The 23,402-nt window shown below is 62.7% G+C and overlaps 1 protein-coding gene across 1 annotated transcript; it reads left to right on the top strand.

The window, feature by feature from the left end:
* Nucleotides 1-7,322: 7,322 nt before the first annotated feature.
* ADAMTSL5 (ADAMTS like 5) lies at nucleotides 7,323-23,285 on the top strand. Its single transcript, XM_067554834.1, has 12 exons — nucleotides 7,323-7,835; nucleotides 11,471-11,540; nucleotides 16,271-16,425; nucleotides 17,476-17,536; nucleotides 18,223-18,331; nucleotides 18,608-18,735; nucleotides 19,086-19,209; nucleotides 20,360-20,443; nucleotides 20,940-21,103; nucleotides 21,418-21,661; nucleotides 22,402-22,473; nucleotides 22,963-23,285. The coding sequence occupies exons 1-12, from the start codon at nucleotides 7,717-7,719 to the stop codon at nucleotides 23,274-23,276; spliced, it is 1,644 nt and encodes a 547-aa protein (XP_067410935.1). The 5' UTR covers nucleotides 7,323-7,716; the 3' UTR covers nucleotides 23,277-23,285.
* The last annotated feature ends 117 nt before the right edge of the window (nucleotides 23,286-23,402 follow it).

The following is a 23,402-nucleotide window of genomic DNA, read 5'->3' as shown; positions in this document are numbered from 1 at the left end:
TGGGCATGTCACTTAGCTCGATGCTCTCCCCCCTCGATCCAAGCGTAAGGGACCTGATTCAGAGGTGCTAAGTATCCACAGCGTCAGGGAAGTCCGGGGGTGCTGCAGGTGGTTGGCAGCTTTGCAGATCAGACCCCTTGGTTAGGCACTTAACTTGAGGCACCCAGGCTGGAAAATACTGGTCTTAAATCGTGCCGTGCCTCAGTTTCCCCATCTATAAAATGGGGATGCTGTGGGCCAAATTGATCTAGCTAAAGCCCAACAAGATCCTAGGATGGAAAGTTCTGTCGAAGGGCCGAGTCTTACTGCTGTTGACATCCACACTGAACTGAGCATCTCGGTTCTCAGCTCAGCCGCTCTGTTGGTAGTATAGACGGTGTCTGCCTTGGAATAAAGCAATTCTGCCCAGAGCGGAAATCGGACCACCAGGCCATCGAGAGGTGGCTGGCCTGCAGTTCCCTTTGACCGATATCTGAGCAGAACCGGGGTTTATGGAGGGGGAAAACTGCACAGATCCCACCTGATTGGAATCAGCCCTGAGCTCAGAAAACCTGAAAGGAGGTTGGAAAGATCCCCTGGCCAGCCGGATCCGAGCGCGCCTGTCGACAGGAACCGGCAGTAGCAGGGGAGAGAGGCGAGGGGGCAGCGTTCAACAAGAGATGAGAGCCAGGACGGGATGTGTGAGCACTTCTTTATTTGTGTTAGGGCACGCATCGGGCAGCCGGGCCCCTTGTGCAAGGTGCTACACACACACACACACACACACACACACAGAGACTAGACCCATCCGTGCTGCTGAGAGCTGGGTCTCAGCTGGCCTCTCGGTTCATTCCCCACCCGCCCCAGTCCTTCCTCCCCGGGCATCCACTGACCATGCAGCGGATGACGCCTCCTCTTCCACTGTCTTCCCCTCCTGGCGCTGGGCTGGTGGGAGGAGCAGCCAGCCCGGCCTGCAGGTCGCTGACTCCTCGGGGCTGCGACTGACTTTTCTGCGGTGCGTGTGCAGCACCTGGGGACCCTGCTGGATGGGGGGCCCTCGGCCTCACCGCGAGTCACCCTCACCCTAATGCAGCAGCGAAGCATTGCTCCTGGGCGCACACCCCGCCGGGCTGGCCTGGGGGGCAGCGCGGGCTTGCAATGCAGATGGAAGAGGGGACAGGAGGAAGGGGATGAAAGGTAAGCGGCGGGGGGCAGGGCAGCAGGGCGGTAACCCAGTGTGTGGGGTTGGGGGGGATAATCAGCTTCCCCAAACACTGCCCCACCCCCCAACCTGTGTGCTCACCCCTCCCCCACGGCTGTCTTCACAAGCTCAGCCCTCAGAGCAGGGGAAAGGCGACTCTCGCCCCACTGTGCAGTTTGGGGGAGCCTCAGGCTCTGCCTTGCCCCGGCTCCAGGCCAGTACGTGCCGATGGCAATGGCTGTCTCAGGGTGAGGGAAGGGGCTCCCAGTATGGGTCTGGGGAGCAGAGACCAGGCTTCGCCCAGGGGCTCAGGTGCTGCTGGGATGAGAACCAAATCCCACTGCATGGGCATTCTGGGTAACTGACATGCAAATGAGGTGTGGCCTAGTGTTCTGCACCTAGGCCTGGGGGAGCCGGGACTCCTGGGATCTGCTTCCTGCTCTGTCACTGACTTGCCGTGTGACCTCAGCAGCCCCTGCCCCCTCTGCGCCTCAGTTTCCCCATCTGCAAAATAGGATTGACGCTGAGCTGCCTCAAAAGGTGGCTTAATTAGCGCGTGCTTGTGATGTGCTTTGGGCGTTACGGGAGCAATCACTGCTGTTTCCCACGGGCAGCTCCTGGTGCTGGCACAGCTGGGTCTGCCCCCGGTGGGTCCTGCCCAGATGTCCCCATCACACCCTCTTGACCCTGCCTCCATGCAGGCAGCTCTGGCCATGGCTTCCTGTGACATCACTGGGCCGAAGCCAGGCTGCGCTCTCCCTCCATGGGGCTGGCGGCCGGGGACGTGCCAGCCTGTGACGCCAGGCTTGTGGAATGTGTGTCTGACACCAGATCTCCTGGTGTTTACAGTGGCACCTTCTGCTTTTTCACACAGGCGGCAGCAAGAGCCTGGCGGCTGTCTGGGTTTGGCGGAAGGGGAGCGGGGAGAAGAAGAGGGACTCATGTAGAAGGCAGGGTCCCCTCGGACTTCTGGGTCCCGCCATGAGCCTCATTTCCCCAGTGCTGGCATGTTGGTTTAGTCGGTTGCTGCTGGAAGGGCCTGGTCAGGCCGAGCCAGGCGGGAGGAATCGAGTGAATTCCATGTGGCGGCCGGATCTGCTTCGCCAGCGGGGGCTGCTCCAGCGCGTGAGGCAGGGAGGGGTCCCTACCCCGCTGCGGACGCCGATGAAAATAAAAGCAGAAGCACTTGGGAGCAGAGAGAAACAAGCCATGTGTGAAGGAGCCCCCCCCCCGCCCCTTTCTCCTGCAGTCACCGTGGGCTTCTCTCCCCACCCCAAAGGCCCCATAATGGAAGCTGCGACTGACACAGCGAGTTAATTTCACGCCCTGGTGGAAAGTGCATGTGTTTTTATCATTGCAAAGCAGCCACCTGGGCTATGGCCAGGTGATCCCTGCTCAGGGCCGCGGGGAAGCCAGTCCCCCCCCCATTTTCCTCTCTATTGTATGCTTTGGGGGAGGGGGGAATTCCTTCCCTATCCCTGATCTGGCCCAAACCAAAATCCCAGACCCCAACTCCCCTGAAATGTGGAAATCCAGCTCTACCTCTGCATTCTGCACCCCTGGGAGTGCTCAGATCCATCCTGGGAGCCCTCTGGGCTCTCCTTTCCAGCTGCGGGACCCTTGGGGGATAACGGGCAGACCCTGTGTCACAAGGATCATGCCCGATCACCTACACCCAGCCTGGGCGATGCCAGCACTGTGGGAGTTTGGGGCAAGAGGATGGATGTTTTCTGTGGGGAGCCTTTTCCTTGGAACCCTGAGGACCAGAGGCTGGGAACAGCTGCTCCAGAGGTTTCGCTGCCCCGTCCCCCAACAAGTGCCATTAGAACTTTAACCCATCGAGTGCTGAACCACAGGGCCGGGGGGAGCCCTTTCTGTTCAGTGCGCTGTGTATGGAGAAACAGCACAGGGTCCGACTAGTCGGAGGGTCGCTCACTGAACACACATCCCTCATTAGCATCTGGATCTTCAGTGATTTAGCAAGATAAGAAGGGGTCAGGCCACGGGACTGGGACGCAGGCAGTCTGGAGGCAATTTCTGGCTCTGCCACTGGCTCCCTGTGTGACCTTGAGCAAGTCCCGTCATCACCGTGTGCCTCAGTTTCCCCATATGTAAAATGGGGATAAGACCCCTTCCTTGGTCTGGGCTGCTTAGATTGTAAGCTCTCCAGGGCAGAGGCTGTCTCTTATTAACTTTTATATACAGCACCTTCCACTATAGAGCCCTGACTTTAATTGGGTCCTCTAGGTGTCATGATAAATAACTGTATGAAATAATCTCTGCTCCCCTGTCATTTACAAGCCAGGGACCAATGACTGTATAAACTCCCCCATTCTAGCAATGTGGTGTCAGGTTGAAATCCAAGGAGGCTGCATTCCTCTCTCAGTCTGAAAAAAGGAGCTGGAAACACTCCACTGATACATCTAGCCTCCAAGAGCTGCCAGTGCCAGGTGCACCATATGGCTCTTAAACAATGTCATGCTCTCTCCATGGGATGAAATCCCTTCCTGACCCTCCCTGAGCATATGCCCTGAAGCATGAAGACTGGGAGTCATGCTGATTTCCCTTAGCCAGTATCACTGCAAGGACTGTGTTCTTGTTAGGTAGTGCTTGTTACAAGAGTGCGCTGCAGAGCAGCTGCTCGTATATACCCAGATAGTTAACAACTAAGGTGCCAGTACATGGAGGATGCGTTTTTCGTGGGTTTTCTAGGACCAAGAAGAGCTACTGCTTGAGCCTGCAAACAGCTTATGGACTATTATTATTCATGGTTTCATCTGTATTGGGGTCGCCCCTAGGAGCCTCAGTCATGGATCAGGACCCCACTGCGCTAGGTGCTGTACAAGCAGAACAAAAAGACAGCCCTGCCCCAAAGAGCTGACAATCTAAGTACAAAAGCCAGCAGGTGGATACAGGGAGACATCAGGGGAAGCCCATCTAAAAAAGACTTCTGCTGTGCTTCTCTTTAGGTGGAGCCCTTCACGCTGCTCACCCTGGTGACATCCTGCAGCGGTGAGTTCCGTGGGTTAACGGTGTGTTGCTAGGGGGAAGGGCTCAGTCTGGAACACTGATCTGCCTTTCGACCCTCTTGCTTGTCCTCGTGCGACGGGGCCGGGAACAGAGCTGAATGATGCTAAGCTCCTGGAAGGGAGACGGACTTGAGGCCCAGTCCCAGCCTGGGATCAGTACCGCACCACGGGGTTCACCCCCACTAGGAGAGCTTGTTGAACAACACCCCCATGTACACAGCGGCTGTGGGTCCCACCCAGGCCGGGCTGGCAGCTGCCGGACACCATCCCTCCGGCATGTGTCAGTGGGACGTAGACTCCATGCAGGCACCTGGCTAATTATCCCCCCTCCCTCGCCACATGCCCTTTGTTCTGTTCTCCGACCTTCCCCTCCCCTCCCCCCATCCCTGACCCTTCCTCTTCCTCCTGCTCCCCCACCCCCACCCCCGAAGCAGCCTTGGCAGGAGAACAAGGCGCAGCCCGGCTGCAGGTGCAAGGAGCTGAGGGCTGCCCACTTCCCAGCATGCATTGTGCGCGCTGGCCCTGTTCTCGGGGCTCAGCTGCATTCCAGCAAGAGGTGCAAACCCCACCCCCCACCATTGCCCAGCCCCCCATTCTCTCTAACCCCCAACCATCAGCCCCTTGCACGCCCCCCCCACTTCCCGGCCCTAGCGTGTGGCCCCACAGAGAACTTACCTGGTAGCCCCTCCCTGCAGTCCCATGAGTGGAATCAACACCCCCCCCCCCCCGCAGTTATCCCCTTGTTCTCAGCACTGGGCTGGTGGACTGGGGGCAAGGCTGTGGGGTGGGGAGGCACACAAGGGGGGCAGGCAGGAGAACTGATTCAGGGTGCAGGGCAGAGAGCACCCCCGCCAGTGGTCCCCTCTGTAGGGGAAGAGTATTCTCCGAGCCCTTAAGCAGAGAGAGAGAAGGGACCCTGGCCCCCTGATCCCTGCACCCTGGGGGAGCTCCCAGCCCCCCGACCCTGAGCTGGGAGGAGGGGCTTGGCTGGGAACCTGGCTCGGCCCAGCCGCTGGGGACATCGGAGCCAAAGCCTGGATTCCTTCCAGCCCTGCCCCGGCTGCTCCCCTTCCCACGTGGGGCCAGGCGACAAAGAGCGCCCACGGGCTGCTGGAACCAGTACAGCGAGATCAGGGCATCCTGCCAGAGCTCGGCATACCAGCTGTGCGCCCGCAGCAGCGCTGGGAGGGGGCCCCTCGCCCCACATCACCCTGCAGCATTGGCATCGCTCAGCGCTTCCCCCCGCCCCCCAACTCCCCACCCCAGGTGTGCAACAGCCTCAGCCTGTCACTGCCTCGATGGGCTCAGGTCCCCACCGCTCAGTGCCTTCCCTGCCGGGAGGGTCGGACGGGGTGGGGCAGGGAGGGACCGGGAAGGGAGAAGGGGGAAAGATTCTTGGCAGAGCCTCCTCCCAGTCCCTGCCCCACCCAGGCCCCCTGGCTGCTTCCAGCACTCAGCCCCATTCTTTGGGCCCCTACATCGCAGGGAGGGGAGGGGAGGGGGTTGAAAGCTGCCCTCCCCTCCCAGGCAGCTGGGAGGAACGAGCCCCCGACTCCAGAGCAGGAGGGGATTGGGGGGGGCACACGGCTCTCCTGCCTGCCTGGGGCTTGCTGGGGCGGTGGGGTGGGGAGTTCACCGGGGAGAAGTGGGGCCAGAAGATCTAGGGTGTTGGAATTAAGAGTCGGGACAGGGCTGAGGCCGTGGGAGGGCGACAGCTGAGGGGCTCTCGCTTCGCTTTGAGCTGGGCCCGAGGCTTTGAGAGAGGGGCTGGGAATGCCGTCGAGGGGGCTGGCGTCAGGACTCCTGGGTTCTGTGTGCGGCTCTGGCAGAGCGGGGGGGGTCCAGGGGCTAGAAGGGGGACAGAGGCGGGACTCCTGAGAGCTCTGCCTAGTCCTGCCGCTGCCTCCCCCTGCAGAGACGGGCGCGTCCCTTCCTCTCTGTAAAAGCATCCTAAGCACCCGCCTTGGAGATGCCCAGGCGCCAGAAAAGCTGATCTGACCCTTCCGCTCCAGTCCCCTCCGCCCAGCCCGCCCGGATCCATCCAGCCGCTGGGCTGAGCCCCCTCCTGCTCGGGCCCGAAATCAACGGAAGCGACGTGTCCCTGCAGCTGGTTTTGGACATGCACAGAGCTCAGCCCCGGCCGGCAGGGAGGGGCAGGATCTCTGCCCTGTGGGGGACAAAGTGGCTTTGAGACCACGCAGCCGGGAGCACGGGCAGAGCAGGAGGCGGGCGGAGTGGGCCCAACTGGGGGGTGGGGGGGTCTGACTGTGCAGCGGATTATCCCCTGGGCCCGATCTCACTGTCACTGATCCAGTGTGACTCAGGAGCACGTGGGCGCTGGCGTCCGTGTGAACAGAACAAGGCTCAGTGACTGGCCCCCTGTGCGTGTCACTGACCATGATTGGGGGGTGGGGTGTAGTGAGGAAAGCGGCAGACAGGACAGGAGGGTGTCTGGGGTCGTTTCTCCCCCCACCGTCTCCCCACCCCCGCTAGCTGTCAGACCGGTGCAAGTTACGTGGCTTCGACCCCTCTCCCCAGCCCCGGCACGGCTCCATCCGCTGCCCTGGGTTACTCCTGATTTACACCGAGGCCAAAGCATGATCAGGAGCAGGCCTGTGTGACCCCAGCTGAGTACGTCATTTACGTTACCCCTGGCTTTGCACCCTCTTCCACCAGCTCTGAATTTGGCCCAGGGTATTTATTTATAGCTGACATGGCCCATCCCCTGCCAAAGGCAGGTTTGGCCGGCAGCCTGGAAAACGCCGTGGATCAAAGGGTTAACTTACCCTTTCTGCCCTGGCTCCAAGCCTGGCACGAGAGAAACAAACCAGCCATCTTCATGGTTTTCCTCTGAAAGGGAGATAACCTCAGATTCGCCCAGCCAGTTCGCCCTGTACCCTTTAGGGAAGGGCCCGGCCGCTGCGCGTTCCCTCTCGGAGCAGCACGGGCCCTTAGGGGTTAAGTGGGAAACCGGGACGGCCGTGTGCACCTTTCGGTATGAATATTAATAATGCCAGTGGTTGTAGGCAGGATCAGAGCGTGAAAAAGTGAAACGCCGTAAGGGGAGGGGAAAGGAAAAGTGCTTCAGTTCCCTCCCCGAGGAACCGCACCAGACGCTGCGAGGAGCAGGAGAAACTGCCTCCCCTCTGTGCTTTGAGACAGCTAAACCCAGGAACCGGTTACCCCGGCACGGCCCCCACCCCCACACACACACCAGCCCCCGGGAGGCTCGGCACATGGGACGCCTTCCAAGCCGACGCGGGACGGGATCCAACGCTACGGGCTGCTTGGGAATGAGTGCGCAGGAGTTACCGGAGAGGGAAGCTGGGCTGGACTCTCACCCGTGCACGAGTCCACGGCCAGGCTCTTGGGTTTGAGCAGAGGCTGAAGGCTTTGGGAGAAGGTCAGGCACCGGGGCTGGGGCAGTTACTTCCCCAGCGCCCCTCACTCCCATTTGGGAACTGAGACCCAGGCACCAGCATCCAGGAGATACAGGTGGGAGCCGGGATGGCCAAGTGCCCGCCTGACGTCAGGATTAGGGGGAAGAGAGCAGCGGGCACAGACAGCCCGTGGTGCCAGGAGGGCCTGTCATCCACCCCGCTGACCATGGGCTCCCAGAGCATCTGGTAAGTTTCTTTCTTATTAACCCTTTGCAATCCACCCTTCTCTAGCCCCTTTCAGCGGAAGGTCTCCAAACGCGTTACCACTGGCGCCCCACCGCATCCACAAATGTGATTAACCCCCAAATGGACAGATGGGGAAACTGAGGCACGGGGGCAGGGAAGTGATTTTTTTGCTCAAGGTCAGCGAATAGAACCCAGGAGTCCTGACGCCCACGCCCTTGCTCCAACCACTAGCCCTCACTCCCCTCCCACAGCTGGGAATAGAACCCCGGAGTCCTGACTCCTGGTCCTTACCCTTCTCCTTGATCAGACTCCTGCCCTGCCCTCCTCAGCTGAGAGGGCTAACTGTTCTTTGTAACAGCACAGGGACACCTTCAACCCATGGCCTGGGAGCTCGGCCTGACCTGGGCTGGGGGCAGCGGAAGGTGCTTGTTTGAGGCAGAAGGGGGTGCAGGCTGCAGGGCGTGTTGGACGGGTTTCGATGTGCTGCACGTTGATTTAGAAGCGGGCAGGGGTCTTACATCCCCCCCATCCCAGAACCTGTGCGGTGTTCCACGCTTCCTGCCCCTTCCACCATCAGCCCCCGTCTCGCCTGTGCTAAGCGCCAGCAGCCGTGGTGCCTTGAGCGCCAGCGTCTTCAGGTGCATGAGAAAACTTGTTGAGTCCCGGGTGGAGCGTCCCCGCAGCTGCAGCCTGCTGTGATGTGGAATCAGGTACAGCTCGGGCGCCGATAAACCCGGCTCAGCCAGAGCCTGCCGTGGGATCACCCGGATGGACTCTGGGGATGCTCTGCACACACAGGGCACCCTGTCCGGCCTGGCGTGGGCAGCCGGCATGCCAGCTGCTGGTGCCACTGACATTCTGTGCCCTGCTTCTGCAAACCAGCAGGCTCCAGCCTGGGGCACGGAGGTGTTGGGGATCTGATTGCCGCAGTTTCTGATCAGTTCACGTGCCGCAAGGACAGGATAACAAGGGCACCCCCGGGAGCTGTGGATCCTTTTCCCACCAGCACCCTCACACACGGGCATGGCTCTGACTCACCAGCCCTGGTACACCTGGGGGGGCAGCTCAGGGGGGTGAACGGGCCGGATCCTGCCACCTTCACTCAGCCAAGCATTCCCCCCCGGCGTAAGTGAGAGGAGAATCAGCCCCCAGTTGTAGGGTTGGGGCCCTGTTTCTCCCAGGTTTTCACCGTGGGCGGCAGAGCAGACTTTGGCCCAGCGAGTGAAACCATTAACCACCCAGGCTGGCATCCGGGCAGGCCTCTGGCTCGTGTGTTCTGCTCTGGGACTTGCAAAGGGACTGGACAAAATTACACCCCCCCAGTCACACCTCCGCTTGTTCCCCGTCTGACTCATCTCTTGAACCACGGAGGGATTCATCTCTCACAGTTTCCTGCGTCAGCCAGGCCGGGGGAGTGGGGCGGGATGGAGACAACGCCCCAGCAGGACTTTCCAGGCCTGAGCTTTGTGGGAAAACCCAGAGCAGCTGGGGGCGGGTGTGAAGAGGGGGGTGGAGAGGAGTGGGGGGAGGGGTGGTTGACGTAGACCTTTCCAAGGCAAACTAATTGCTTGGTCTCCCCTGCAGAGAAATTGAGTCCCTCAAATCTGACCCTGTTCTAAGGAGGGCTCAGGCCTAGGGGACCCAGAAGTGCTAGAAGGGACCCGGCCTCCTAGCACCCCGTGTGAGCCGGTGGCCTCTACATTCCAGCCCCCCATTCATCTGCAGTGGGGTCTAATGTCTGGAACCCACAGGACAGGCTGGCGGGGGGTGGGGGTGCAGGCCGGCACTCCTTTAGACCCCCAGCCCTTTGGGGCGGGGATGCTGCTGCGCACCTGTGTGTGTCCGGCTGGGGTGCAGCCCAGGCCCACGGCGCCGGGCCCTCGTCACAGGAAATAGCTCAGTGAGCTGGGAACTGCTCTAGAACCCCAGGGGAGCCGGTGGCAAGAACCTCCTCGGCGGCTCTGCAGGTTCCACACTCTGGACAGGTCCTGAAATTCCAGGGACAAACTCTGGCCACCGGCAGCTTCCCGCTGCCTTCGTGCAGGGCGGGTTGCTGAGCCCCGTCCCGTCTGGATGTGGCGCTCCTCGTGATGAGAGATGGCCCGTCCCAGGGTGGCTGCATGACTCATCTGCCAGGAACACAGGCCCGAAGCGGGAGCGGCCGAGTGCCCTTGACTCGCCTCCCGCAGGCCGTCGCCAGGGCCTGGCTCCGGGTGTCCTGGCACTGCATGCCAGCGCAATAAGGGCTGCAGCAGTCGTCAGCAGCGCAGGATCTCACCTCTCGCTCCCATCTGGGCTCCCAGCGGGCGACGGGGGATCCCGTCTCTGCCCAGTCCTGCCAGGGGCACCCGGGGCGGAGAGGGGCACTCCCACCCCGCCGGCTATTCTCCGGGCAGGCGGAGCGGCCAGGCGCTGATGGCCCACGGGGAGGGAAAAGCGACTCCCGGAGCTCGCCTGGGGAGGGGCAGAGACTCAAACTCAACCTCGGTCTGAGTCGCAGCCCAGTGCCCGGCCGCCTCGCCTCTCTGCTCGTTTCCTCCGCCCCCCGGTTCCCCTGCTCTGCTCCCCCCACGGCCCCGCCAGGGTTGGCACAGTCTCTTCCCCACCCCTCGCGTGCCCTGTCTCTAGGGCGGCCGAGTGCAAAGGATCGGGACGGGGCAGGGGGGGTGCGAGGCGCCTACCTAAGACAAAGCCCCGAGTAGCAGGGCTGTCCCTGTAGATGGGCACCGCTGGTCCCCGAGTCGTCGTCTCCCTGCTCGCTCGCCCGAGCTGAGGGGGGTGGGGGCCGAACCTCCCCCCGCATCCACACGCCCCCGGCCTTGTGGGCTCTGGGATTTGAACCCAGATGTGGATGCAGCTTTCATGGCTTGTCCCCCCCCCCCCCCCCAATGGTCCGAACTGAACCCCAGATCCAAATACATTTGTTTTGCAGGGTCAAAACCTGGACTCACATTTTTCATCCCAGGGCCCCCCCAGCTCCAATCAACCCCCCCCACCCCCGTGACTTGCAGGAATCTAGCCCACCTTGCTTTCCTCCCTGATGATCTCACACCTGAGCTGTCCTGTCTTGTCTTATGTCTGGGTGTCTTGTCTGGCTCAGGCCAAAATCACTGGGGGGGGAAGGTGGGGGAAGGGCAGGGACCAAGCCCAGCTGGCTTTGCAGGGATTGAGTCCCCCTTGTGTCTGCTGCCTGCCATGATAGATCTGAACGTGGCTAACTAAGGGGGGGACACCTTCCAGAGAGAGCCCCCCCCATCCCTGTTTCCCAGATGCCTCTAAGACCTGGCCAACTTCACTAGCTTTGGCTGGAGAACTGCACCCGCCTGGCCTCTCTCACTGGCTCCTCCGGCCCTGTCCGGGCTGGGCTCTCAGGGAGAGTGGCAGCGGTTCAGGCACTGGGCTGGGACCCAGGAGCTCCCAGCTCCACCACGGTCTCTCTGCGTGACCTTGGGTGAGTCACTCGCCTCCTTGGGCCATGGTCCCCCCTCTGTGAGACGAGGGTTCAAAATTGTCTGTGTCTGTGCCGTGTCTGTGCCAGAGACATGCTGCCTAGCAGGGAGTTGGAGGGGGGGGGGCGACATGCCAGGCAGGGCATCTCTGGAACCGCCGGTGAGTTCTCTCTCTGGTTTTTGCAGGCACAGTTCCCCGGGGACAGTCCTGCTCCTGGCTTGGCTGAGTGTTGGCTGGAGCATTGGCAGTACTCAGGTAAGTGAAGGAGAAGAGACTGTGTGGGCAGCCGAGGGTGGAGGACAGATCTGCAGCTGGTGTCAGAGGCCGAGGCCCCACTGACGTCCGTGCCAATCAACTCCAGCGGGAGCCTGGCCCCAGCCTGCAGCAGCGTGTCTCCTTCCGGCCCGGTGGGTGGGGGATCATGTAGGATCTGAACATCTCCCCAGATATCTGCCCCTGTTGATGCACATCCTGGTATCACCACCCGTAAACGCAGGATCCTGCTGACGGGCACAGCAATAAGCCTAGAGACACCCATAACAAGGAACAGAGGCACTACAGGCAGAATCAAACCCACGGCCCCTCTAGCCCAGCGGCCCGTCTCTGACAGTGGCTGGCACCAGCTGCTTCAGTTCAGAGGCAGGGGTGAGAAACAACCTGGCCACATTGGAAATTTCCTGCCTGACCCCTGCGATTTACAGGTTGGCTCATGCCTTGAAGCATGGGAGTGTATTGCCCTCAAAAAGCTCTGGAGATAAAAATAACTCTAAGCACTTGCCAAGGGTCCCAACGCAACTGCATCTAGCTTGCTGACTGATAGATAGCAATGTCTCTGTCTGTGTCCTCCTCTAAGCATTCCCACCCATCACTGCAATGCAGCCCCCCCTGGAGTGGGAGGTGGCAGCTGTCTGACAGCACAAAGCAACAACAGCCAGAGAGGGGATTTGGGGGAGCCAGATGTAAATGCCTCCAGCTGGAACCTGGCCAGGATGCTGGGAGTAGCAGACCCCTGCGGGGGGGATCCGTAGCAACCACAAGGGGTCAGGGCCCTGTCTCCAGCAGCAGTGGGGCTCTGTTGTGGGAGGCACGTTCCATTCGGTCATAGAGGAAATAGCCTCTTTTCAGCTAGTTTATTCTTCTGCAGCCGGAGCTGCTCTGTGTTTCTTTGGCTGGCCGTCCCAGCCCTCCCTTCATGTCCGCTCCTTGGGAGGCAGGGTCAGCGGCCCGTGGGGGTCAGGTCGCCGGGCTGGTGTCCCCCCGCTTGGGAGATCTTATCCCTGAGCAAGCGAATTGATCCAGCAAGGCCTGGCCACTTGCTTCTCTCCCAGTTGCCTCATGACACCCCCCCCCCCTCCCTGTTTATTTCCAGCTCTGCCCTTCACTCATTAATCCCAGCATCTGCTGTGGAGTTAACGGCCCAGGAATCTCAGGGATTCTCAGGCGGGTACCCGGAGGGTCTGATCCGGCAGCTGGCTGCCCAGTGCGTTCTGGGGACAGCCAGGGCTCGCAGGTCAGGGCGCCGGCTGAGCTGATACCGATTGGCCCAGCCTTGCTGCGGTCCCCGTCCACGGGAGGTTGTCAAAGCGCTTTGCAGACAGGCAGGAGCGAGGGCTGTCGAGTGAGACGCAGCGCAGGGAAGGCGTGACGCCGTTTGGGGGTTCACTACTACCTGCTTACGGCGTGTCTGTGCCCACGGGCAGAAATCTTCCCCACGGCTCTGCTCCCTCTGGGCTCTGTGAGTCCCCCCTTCTCTCTGCAGGCTAGCAATTTACACAGCCCACTTTGTTACACTCGCGTGCCCCCGTGCCTTTTCTTTTGGGCACGCGCAGTGTACCCCAACCTGCCGCCTCTGTGAAACAGGACAGCCTGCCTTAGCAGAAGGCGCTTTGACGTGTCTATAGTAAAACCGAGCAGGAGCGGATTTAAACACAGCTTGAGTTAAAGAGGCAAGTAAAAGGATTTGGAAACACAAGGTTACAGGTAGGAGAAAAACATCCAACGCACGCCAGAGCCTGTACTTATTAACCGGTGTTTCTCACCCCGTGATCAGTCCCTACGGCATGTGTCCAGGCCAGGACCCTTTCAATGAGACGCTCCCGCTGGCCGAATGTGGCCTCCGGGATGCGTCACATTTGTTGCCTGCTGTCTTCGTTGTCTCTGTCGTTGCTCAAGCCTGCCTCTGCCCCAGACTGTGAACATGGGGCTGGGCTGAGCTGACAGACGTGAATTGTTCTCAGTGTGGCCTGAGTCATCCTGGAAACCCACCTTGTTGCAGGTGACAAGTTTCACCTCCCTCAGGTTTGGAAGCCAATATTCTACGTCACGTAACTCTGAACGCTTCCCGGACAAATGCCCCCCACTCCCCGAGAGAACAAGCCGGGTTTTAGCTCTTGGTGGAGACGGGGGGCGGGTGTGTGTGTGAAATATCGAGAAGGTGGTTGGACACAGATGTAATATACATGCCAGGGCATCTTTGTGCCTTGTCCAGAACCACACAGCAAGTTAATGCTAGAGATGAACCCAGGAATCCTGGCTCCCAGCCTCCCTTCGCTAGACCCCCTAGACCCCACTCCCCTCCCAGAGCTGGGGAGAGAACCCAGGAGCCCTAGCGCCTCGTCCGCCGCTCTGACCATGGGATCACACTTCACAAAGGCCAGATTGGCAGTAAACTCCGTGTGGGCTGGTGCCTGCAGTCTGAGCGGCTTTGCATTGTGAGTGGGGAGAGAGGGGAAGGGTCTCACGCGGGGAGCCATCAGCAAGGGAAGAATCTAACCCAGCGCAGCAGCAGGGCTGAGCCGTGGAGGCAGAGGAGGGGCCCTGAGGATCCCAGCCCTGTGCACGGAGGGGAAGGTCCGAGCCGGCCTGGGGAAACACGCTGCAGACGAGAAGTAGCTGGTATGCAGATTGCCCTTCAAACAGGCCTGCATCCTCCACTGCCTTCTCACCACAGAGGCAGGGACCCGTCCCACAGCAACGAGCGTATCCCTCCTGTCCAAAGGGCTGGGAGGGGGGGTTAAGGACACAGGCAGGGGCTCCCCTAAGCTCTGCACCTTGGCACACGCCTTGGCGCCAGTGCCAGCGCTCTCCAATCACAACAGCTGTGCACTGCGCCCTCTTGGCGCAAGGTTGCAGGGCAACCCTGGGCACATCTGCCCCCAGGTCTCCTGCACGGGTCACTCAGCCCACTGCTCCCGGGGGTGCTTGAGTGAGAGGAGGGCTGAGCCCTCCGGGTCTGGCTCAGTGCCCGTGCTTGTGGCTGCCCCAGGGAGCATCCAAGGGGCGTGGAGTGGGAGCGTGCAATTTGCCACCAAACAGGACAGTCGCCGGCGCCTGGTGCAGCTCGTTTGTGGGTCAGCTTCCTGCCGGGGGGGTGCTCTGCGCTCGCGGCCCAGCCCCCGTCTCTCACCAGCGAGAGGGCATTCCGGCCCTCGGCTTCCCCTGCGGCCAGGCCCCCCCGGGCATCCGTGTGCAGGCATGTGTGCCCGCCCCTGCGCGTGCGCCCGTGTGTGCCCGAGCAGCCATATGTGGGGGGGGGGTGAGGAGCTTTGCATCTGCTCCGTCCCTCATTCAGGCCCAGGAATGCTGCAGCTGGGAGCCCCAGAGACCCAGCAACTGGTCTGGGCCTGGCGGTTCCTTCCAGCTTGCCTCCTGCTCCTGCCAAAGGCTGGCTGCTCACAGGGAACACCAGTGTCATAGACAGATTCCTGTCTGTCTGTCTATCTATCTATCTGTCTGATCATGTGCTCCTGCCCTGCCCACGCCCCCAGGGGCTGCTTAGCCAAGGGCAGCACAGAATAAGCAAAGGTGTATCCAGCCTCTCCTCCCCCCCACCCCATCTGGTTTGGGGTAGTTTCCATCCGAATCTGGCTCTGGACTTTCCCGCGGGCCCCTCCCGACCACTGTCTGAGAAGGACAATGTATGGCAGGGAAGGGGGCTGGAAGGGGGGGCAGGCCTGGCTGGGGACGAAGGAAGGGGGAGACCAGGGGCTGGGAAGCCAGGAACGAATCTTCATTCCAAACGTCGGCGGCGCGGAGATAAAGCAGGCGCTGGAGGGATCCTGCCGGAGTCAATAAAAGGAGGGGAAGGGAGAGAAACCAGAGAAGGAGACAATTCCCAGGCTGCGGGAAGGAGGTTGTTTCCCTGCTCCAAGGGGTGGTTTCACTGGGTGACGTTGGCTTTCCCGGCACAAATAAAGGGGGGGGGGGGGGGAATCTAGGCTGCTGACTGCTGAGAAGCCATGTGGCCCAGACTCACCCCCAGTATCCCAAACCCTCTCGAGTGGCCCAAGCTGGACAAATCTCGGAGCGGACTGTGAGAGCTACGAGCCCGTGGCCTCCAGCCAAACCGTGCAGGGAAACCGCACGTTTGACTCCTGGCCTGGGGCCTGCCACCCCCCGTTGTTTAACTGCGTGCAGCTGTGCTCTCCCCATGGCGTGTGTCCCAGGATGCCCCACTGGCAGGGAGCCGGGGGGCCGGTGCCAGCTGCGCTGTGGTTTTCAGGGGCCGGGTAACGAAATAACCGGGGGAGGTTCACAGGGATTTTGTAGCTGCCATCGGCACTGGGCAGGGCGTGTGGGCGACGCAGCCAAAGGAGCGGAGGGGTGTGGGTCACGCTCTGGTGTCACCCTCCCAGTGTGGGGAAGCGGGGAATGAGGGGGGTAAATATCCCCTCCCACTGTGGGGTGGGGGAAATGAGGGCAGAGAGCCTCTCCCAGTGTGGGACAAGGGAGGATCTGAGGGCAGATAACCTCTCCCAGTGTGGGGCACAGGGAAATGGGGGCAGATAGCCCCTCTCAGTGTGGGGTAGGGGGGATCTGAGGGTAGAAGGACTGAGACACTCCTCCCGGTGTTGGTCAGGGGTGCCTCTTTCGGGGCCCACTGGGAAATGTTGTTGCTTGTATAACCAGAGGGGCCTAGGGCAGGCCTGGGCTGGGAGGGGCTGGCCCGGCCGGGAGGGGTGACTTTGTCATCTTCCTTTAAGTAGGGGACAGCCAGCGGGCCTCTGGCGTTTGGCCCGGAGTCTCAGCCCCGCCACCGGCGCCAGCCGGGCCGTGGGGAATGGACACCCTGGGGAGGCTGGAGCGCCTGCTCCAGTACATGTGGGGACGGCGCTTCCTTTCGCACCAGGAAATGCATCCGGTGAGTTGGGGAGCCGGGGGCTGGGGGTGTCCATGAGAACCACACGCCAGGTCCTCCTGGGTCACTGCGTGGAACACGCGTGACAGCGTCCTCCCCCAGGGCCCCAACCCGGGGCATCCCAGCCTGGTTATTACAGGTGTGGGGGCAGGTGTGAACGACCCCTCTGCAGCGCACTGTGCTGCAAAGCAACATGTGCTCCTGGCCTGGCTCCGCTCCAGGCAGGCCCGGGAATCCAGCTCCAGTTCTCTGCAAAGCCCATCAGCCTCACCCTCTCACCTCCCTGCCTCCCTCTGTGCCAGGCACGGGCAAACGCTGGCCTGGATTCCGGGGCCCAGCCGGAAGGGATCCAAGGAACAGGCTCCATTTCTCCACCTGCCCTGATGTTTTTTTCATGGCAGGATATTTTTCTCTGGGGCGTTTCAGGCGCGTTCACGTTTTAATTTGGATTGAAATGGGAGGGAGGTTTCCTAATGAAAAACGTTTGCTTTGGGGAGTCTGAGCTGTGGCTGGGATCCCAGACAGACACGGGCGGGACGGAGGCCTGCGGATTTGTCTGTGCCCGTTGGCCCCCTGGGAAGGAGCCAGAGTCCATGGGTGAGCAGGTTCCTTATCTCCGCCCTGATTAGGAGGGAGGCAGCTGGCAAGATAGGGTGTGACTCAGGGCCCGTGTTTCCCCAGCTCCCCAGCCTGGGTGGGGATGTCAGCCGAGCGTCTGGGCAAATGGCACCTTGGCTGGCCCCGGGGTCGGGGGCATCGCGAGCACCTCGGGGGGCATCTGGCTCCACGCCCTGCCTGGGATTTCTGGCACCTTTGCCTGCCCTTTGGTTCTCCCTTTGTGCCGCGGTGACGCTGCCGCACATTTTCCCAGCGTGTCTGTCACATGCACCCCACACCGGCATCCCGGCCCCGAATGAGCCTGGCAGATCCAGCCCTACCACCCCGCCCCGGCTCCCTCCCCAGGGCCAAGGGGCTTTGATGGGACCCCCGCCATTGGCCTCCCACCCAGCTGGAAGGCCTGTGAGCAGCGGCGCTAAGGTGCTTTTACCGCAGGTTCCCCGAAGAGGAGCAGTGTGCGGGGGAGGGCCGGCAGTACCGAGTGTGCAAGCTATCCGTGAGTGTGCACCGGAGCGACGGCGGCTGGAGTGGGGAGGGGGGTGCATGTGAATCAGTTTCTATCCCCTCCGTGGGGCCTCCCACGATGCCGCAGCAACGCGGCGCTGCCGGCTCCGAGCAAGGCAGTGGGGTGCAGTGGCTAGACTGAGACAGCGGGATCCTGGGTTCTGTTTCTGCCACTGAGCCTGGGTGAGTCCCGCCTCTCTGTGCCTCAGTTTCTCCATCTGTTCCTCACGTGAGCTTTGCGGCCCCTGGAAGGACGGGCCAGCTGCTGGGCCCTGCTCCTCACCGGCCCTTTGGAGGTTCGTCTGTCGCTCCCGCAATTGGATCACGTCCCATCCCCGCTCGGTGGCAGTGCTCACAGTGGTGTGTGGCTCCTTCCCACATCGTCCCCACCAGCCCCGGTGCTGCTCTGATCCTGAGACCCGTGTCTCCTCTGGATCAGAAAAGACGGCGCTCAGGCCTCTAGACCAGCGCGCTGGGCATGGCGTTCTCCCTGATCCTTGGCCTTTCCTTCCTCCTGCAGTCGCCCCCGCCCCATTTCCAGGTACGCCCTGACCCGCCCACTGGCCTCTGCCGGTAGGGACAGGACCCGGCGGCCCTTTGCCATCCCTTTGCATGCCTGGTGGCCAAGGAAAGGCGGCTCACCGCATGATCCTGCAGCCCTGTGCCCTTCCCTTGCAGGAGTGTCCTGGCAGCTCGGTGCCCTTCCGGGCCCTGCAGTGCTCCCTGTATGACGGCAAGCCCATCCTGGGGGGCCAGGCGAGGTACCAGTGGGTTCCTTTCCATGGAGGTGAGTCCTGGATTCGAATCCACCCACACGGCGGCACAGCCGTTCCACTGCGTCTCCGCTTTCAGCTTGTGGCCATTTCTCCAGCCACCCTCGCTGAACGGCAGGGCCCGCTGCTTTCCTGATCCGGCCCCTGGACTGGAAGCACCCCCACCCCATAGTAGCCCAGAGCCCTGCCCCAGTGTACACCCCAGTGGACGGCTCTGGTCGTTGGGACAAGGCTCTGTCTCCTTTTAATCTCTCTCTGTCTCCCTTCCCGTCCCCTGCTCTCTCCGCCAGCGCCCAACCTCTGTGACCTGAACTGCCTGGCCGTGGGACACAATTTCTACTACACTTTCGGCAGGGTTCTGGACGGGACCCGCTGCAGCCCGGATTCCCGGGATCTCTGCATCAGCGGCCAGTGCTTGGTAGGTCTCGCTGCTGCTGCAGGGCCTGGGGCACTCGGGACACCCTGGGCTGGGTCCCGCGTTGTCCAGGCAGGTGGAGGCGGGGATTGCCCTGCGCTTGGTACCCAAGGGGTTGACGACGCCATGGCAAGGAGGGATGCCGGATAAGGCTCCGGCAGCGCCCGCCTCCGAGGCCCTGTCGACCTTGTCCCTGCATTCAGGGAGTGCAGGTGGGTGTCTTCCAGCCCCGGCAATGGGACGACGCACGAGCACCTGCCCCACCGGTTTTGGGGGGTCGTCCCGTGCCGGACAGAGCCAGGCAGGGATATTAGGTGCAGCCCTCTCTGACGCCTGCATTTCCCTCCCGGCAGGCGGCGGGCTGCGATGGGATCCTGGGGACCGGCGCTCGAAGCGACGCCTGCGGCCTGTGCGACAGCAGGAACGACTCGTGTCTCTTCGTGCAGAGGGTGTTTCGGGCCGCGCTCCCCTCTCCCGGTGATTGATTGCCCCTGACATTCTCCATGGGTGAATGCTTTGGCTCTTGGCTTTCGACGCTCCTTCTGTCTCCTCCGCCGCACGCCCCTCCCCGGCCCCTCTTCGGAGCTTGGCACCCCGCGAGCCCGGCCCCTCCCCCTCCCGGGCACCCTATCCCCTTCCTGACACCAAGCGGGCCGGGAGGAACTGACCCCCACTGGTCGCCGGGCATGCACGAGCCTTGCCCACCGGTGTCGGGACGACGTTCCCCGCGTGGTGGCGGGCATCGCTGGGCAAATCCAGGCACCCTCGGGCAGAGGGAGGTGGCGGACACAGGAGGGAGGAAGAGAGCCGTCAGCGGCAGTTGATAGAGGGGATAAGCGGGCGGAGGGTGTGGGGGGGGGGCACTGCGGAGATGGAGACCAGTTCCGGGGGCAGGCGGCGCAGCCCCCTTTTGCCGTCGTGCCAGGCTCCAGTTCCACCGCGCCCACTGCGCTGCTCCCTGCGCAGTAACGGCCTCGCTAGCGGCTTAGCAAATAATCCAGGCCCACCAGGCCCCCTTGCGGTGGGGAGAGACGGGCAGGAGGGTCCCCAGCTCGGGCAGCCATGCCCTAGCAACGCCAGGAGGCCTCGCCCCGTGTGGAAAAGGGCTGAGCATTGGTGCTAAGGCCCCAGAAGGCTGCTGGCCTCTGCCCGTGGGGCAGTGTCAGGACAAGCCTCCTTCTGCACCCCAAAGCGTGTCTGAGCCCTGCCCTCCCGGGGGGCAGAGGGCCATCTCTGAGCTCCTTTCAGTCCTGGGCCTCTACGGAGGCTGCTGTCGAGGGCACCCATCCGGGGTAGCCGTGATGGTATTTCAGAGCTGGATTAGATGTGGTGACCCCTGGGAGAAGAACTCTCAAGGCCCGTTGTCTCCCCCCGAACCCCATAGCCATCCAGTGCCCCCCTTGCCTGCGTGTGCGTGGGAAACCGACATCCCGCCAGCTCCAAACCAGGCCCCGTCCCCGAGTCGGGGGAGCCGTGCGGGACGTGCTCTGCTCTCGCTGCCCCCGGCACGGCGCCATGGGGCTGGGTTCAGCCCACACAGCGCCCTGGTGCTGGGAGGAACCAGCCCGTAGCTCGACCCGCATGTCCAGGCCCTGCCCTGACTCCTGTCCCTCCGCCCCCCGCCCAGGTTTCTTTGGGTACCAGAACGTGACGAGGATCCCGGCTGGGGCGATGCACATCAAGGTCACCGACCGAAGCCGCAACTACCTAGGTAAGCGGGGCTGTCCCCGTCCCATGGCTTCTTGTTAGCCCCGCCCTGCCTCATATGGCTCCGCCCACACCCCACGGACCCGGGGATGCCACTTGGGGTTGATTCTCCCTTACTGCGCTTGGGGGAGGTGCCCTTAAAGCAGAACCCAGGAGTCCTGGCTGCCAGCACCCTCCCCCACCCCCCGACTCTAACCACTAGACACCACTTCCCTCCTCAAGCTGGGAATGGAACCCAGGAGTCCTGACTTCCATCCCATCCCTGCTCTCACCACTGAATCTTACTGCCTCAGCCAATTATGCTGGGTTGGGGCCCTTTGTACATCCCCCCCCGGATGGCACAGCTACAGTCCAAGTGTCATTGACCATCCGCACCTTTACCACGGTGCCTGCCCCCCCTCCCCCCCGCCCGAGCCCAGCAGAACCACATGCTGTGCCCCCCACCAGACACCCGCCCACTTCGCCCCCCAGAACCAGCTCTCCCTTGGGTCTCTCCGCAGCGCTGATGACCGGGGAGCGGCGCTACGTGATCAACGGGGACTGGGCCATCGACTGGCCGGGCGTGTACGAGGTGGCAGGCACCACGGTGCGCTATGCCCGGGACGCGGACACCCACGAGACCCTTGAGGCAGCCGGGCCAACAGCGGAGGATCTGCACCTCATGGTGAGGATGGGTGGGGACCGGGGGACAGAGCGAGCAGGGCTCACGGACTAAGGGGGTGGCCCCCATCTCTCTCCCCCCTTCACAGGCTGATCTTCCCCTGCCTGGTGCCCCGACAGCATAACACCCCTGGGGCCCCAGTGCCTGGGAGAACAGCCTGCCCCGTTCCCCCAGCATGTATGCACGCTGGTTTGTTATTGTAGGGTCTTTCAGGGACTGTTTTATGCCCCCTGGCAGGTGGGAGCGGGGACGCGGGGGGCTCATGCTGCCTGATGGGTGGGCTCAGGGGCAGTTTTCCTTCCTCTCCCCTCTGGCAGGTCCTGTTCCAGGAGCCGAACTCAGGCATCGAGTACGAGTTCTGGCTGCCCAGGGAGCAGCCCAGGCCCCTCCAGGGTGACTCCAGCCCCCTGCGACAGCCTCAGCCCAGAGGGATCCACCTGGACCCACCCAGCGCGCCCCGGCCTTTGCCTTGGAGCATGTCAGCGCCCCCCACTCCCGCCAGCGTCGGGGACACGCCCACGGAGAGGTCCCGGAAGGGACCCCCCGACACAACTCCAACAGGTGCCTGCCCTGCCCCCTTCCGGATCTTCCCTCCAGGGCTCCGCCACTTGGCCCAGACAGAAGGACAGACAGCAGCTTAATTGGCCCCTGCTGGGGGGTGGCGGGGAAGGGGGGAGAAGAGGGCCGGGCTCCGAACTGGGGCTCGAACGGACGGAACCAACCCCCCCAGACCTGCGCCCCTAGGGTCTGGGGGGAACTTTGGGTCTGGAGCTGAACATCACCCCCTGACCCCAGGCCCGTTTGTCCCTCGGGCTCCAGCAGCTGCTGGGATGCGGGACCGGCCCCAGGGGAGACAGCTTTCAACACCCAGCCCTCCTGGCCCGGACATCCATGGCCTCTGCCGGCACGAGGGCATGTGCCACCCGTGCCCTGACTATGTGGGAGGTTGGGCAGGGAGGTCCCTGGCCCCTGGCTCCAGTCTGCACCCCCTGGGGTACAGGCATGGCTGGACAGCCCCACAGCTGGGAGCTAGGGGGTGTCAGGGGTGGGGGCCTTTTGGGAACGTTTCCGCCCCACTGTCCGCAGGAGACCAGCCCCCCTCGCCCCACGGCAGGGCTGCTGTTGCCCCCTCCCTCTGCAGGACCTGACCTGGCCCACGGCACAGCCAGCCCTGGCCCCAGCGGCTGCCGAGTGTGTGGGCAGGGGGCTTCCGCCAGGGCTTGGGGCTGGCGGGAAGGTCGCGGGGTCTCTGCCCCCCCTCCACCCCAGCCGACTGACTGCGCTGGCTTTGTGCCCCATAGGGAGATGCGGCAGGTGCCAGACACCCAAGGGGAAGTCCCAGCGCATCCAGCATTACTGCCAGAGTGACTTTGGTAAGAGCCCCCGGCCCGGCCTCCCCAGGGGCGGCTGAATGGGAGCGTGGCCGGGGGAGGGACCTGGGAGCTGGCCCAGGGCCCATGAACAGCTGGGCTGGGCCGGGCCGGGGGACTTCACTCCAAATAGCCTTTTTTGGAAAAACCAGCCCCTCTGCCCCCCCAACTGGGCCGGATCGGGGCCGGCACCCCTAGAGGAGAAAGGCCCCATGTCCCGTTCCCCAACGCCCCCAACCCAACCAGTCCCCGCACTCTGGGGCCATATCACAGCTGGCGCCCCCTGGAAGAGACAGAACCCGTGTCCCATTCCCCAATACCCCCAACCAGTCCCCTGCCCTGGGGTCAGATCAGAGCTGGCGCCCCCTAGAGGAGATAGGCCCCGTGTCCCATTCCCAAACGCCCCCAGGGCAGCTGACTTTCCGCACGCCCCACGGCTCCCATTCCGCCCCCTTTCCCCGCCCCAGCCCTGACTCTGCTCTGGCCCTGCAGTGTTCCGGGCCCGGATCCTGGCCAAGCGGCTGATCGGGCAGGAGACGCGCTACGACGTGCAGGTGAAACACACCTACCGCAACCGTTACCCGCTGGTGCACCGGGAGTACGTGTGGGTCTCCAACGCCTGCGACTGTCCCCAGCTCCTGGAGCGCCGCGAGTACCTGCTCATGGCCCGGCGGCACGTCAACTACGAGCACACGCTCAATCGCATCCTGCTGCAGCGCGGCAGCTACGCCCGGCCCTGGACGCCCCGCGAGGACACGCTGCTGCGGGACATCGCCGGGCACTGCGCCCGGGGCAGGCCAGCGTGACCGGAGGGGAGCCCACAAAATGCAGGGTCCCCTCAGATCAGCCAGTCCGACCAATGCTGCCTACGTCTGCCACTCTATCCTGGGCTGGCTGGCTCCAGGGCAGAGCCTGATGCAAGCGTGTACCCC

This window comes from Emydura macquarii, unplaced genomic scaffold (genome assembly GCF_026122565.2).
Source record: "Emydura macquarii macquarii isolate MOO-44397 ecotype Brisbane River unplaced genomic scaffold, CSIRO-AGI_Emac_v2 contig_306, whole genome shotgun sequence".
NCBI classification, from domain to species: domain Eukaryota; kingdom Metazoa; phylum Chordata; order Testudines; family Chelidae; genus Emydura; species Emydura macquarii.
Note: the sequence above shows the minus strand (reverse complement) of the source record. Positions and strands in the feature narration are given on the sequence as shown.

Coding starts and splice junctions, on each gene's coding strand:
- ADAMTSL5 (XM_067554834.1), top strand. CDS start 7,717: ATGGCCAAGTGCCCGCCTGACGTCAGGATTAGGGGGAAGAGAGCAGCG. Junction 20,444..20,939: donor CCGAAGCCGCAACTACCTAG/GTAAGCGGGGCT, acceptor GTCTCTCCGCAG/CGCTGATGACCGGGGAGCGG. Junction 21,662..22,401: donor CCCCGACACAACTCCAACAG/GTGCCTGCCCTG, acceptor TGTGCCCCATAG/GGAGATGCGGCAGGTGCCAG.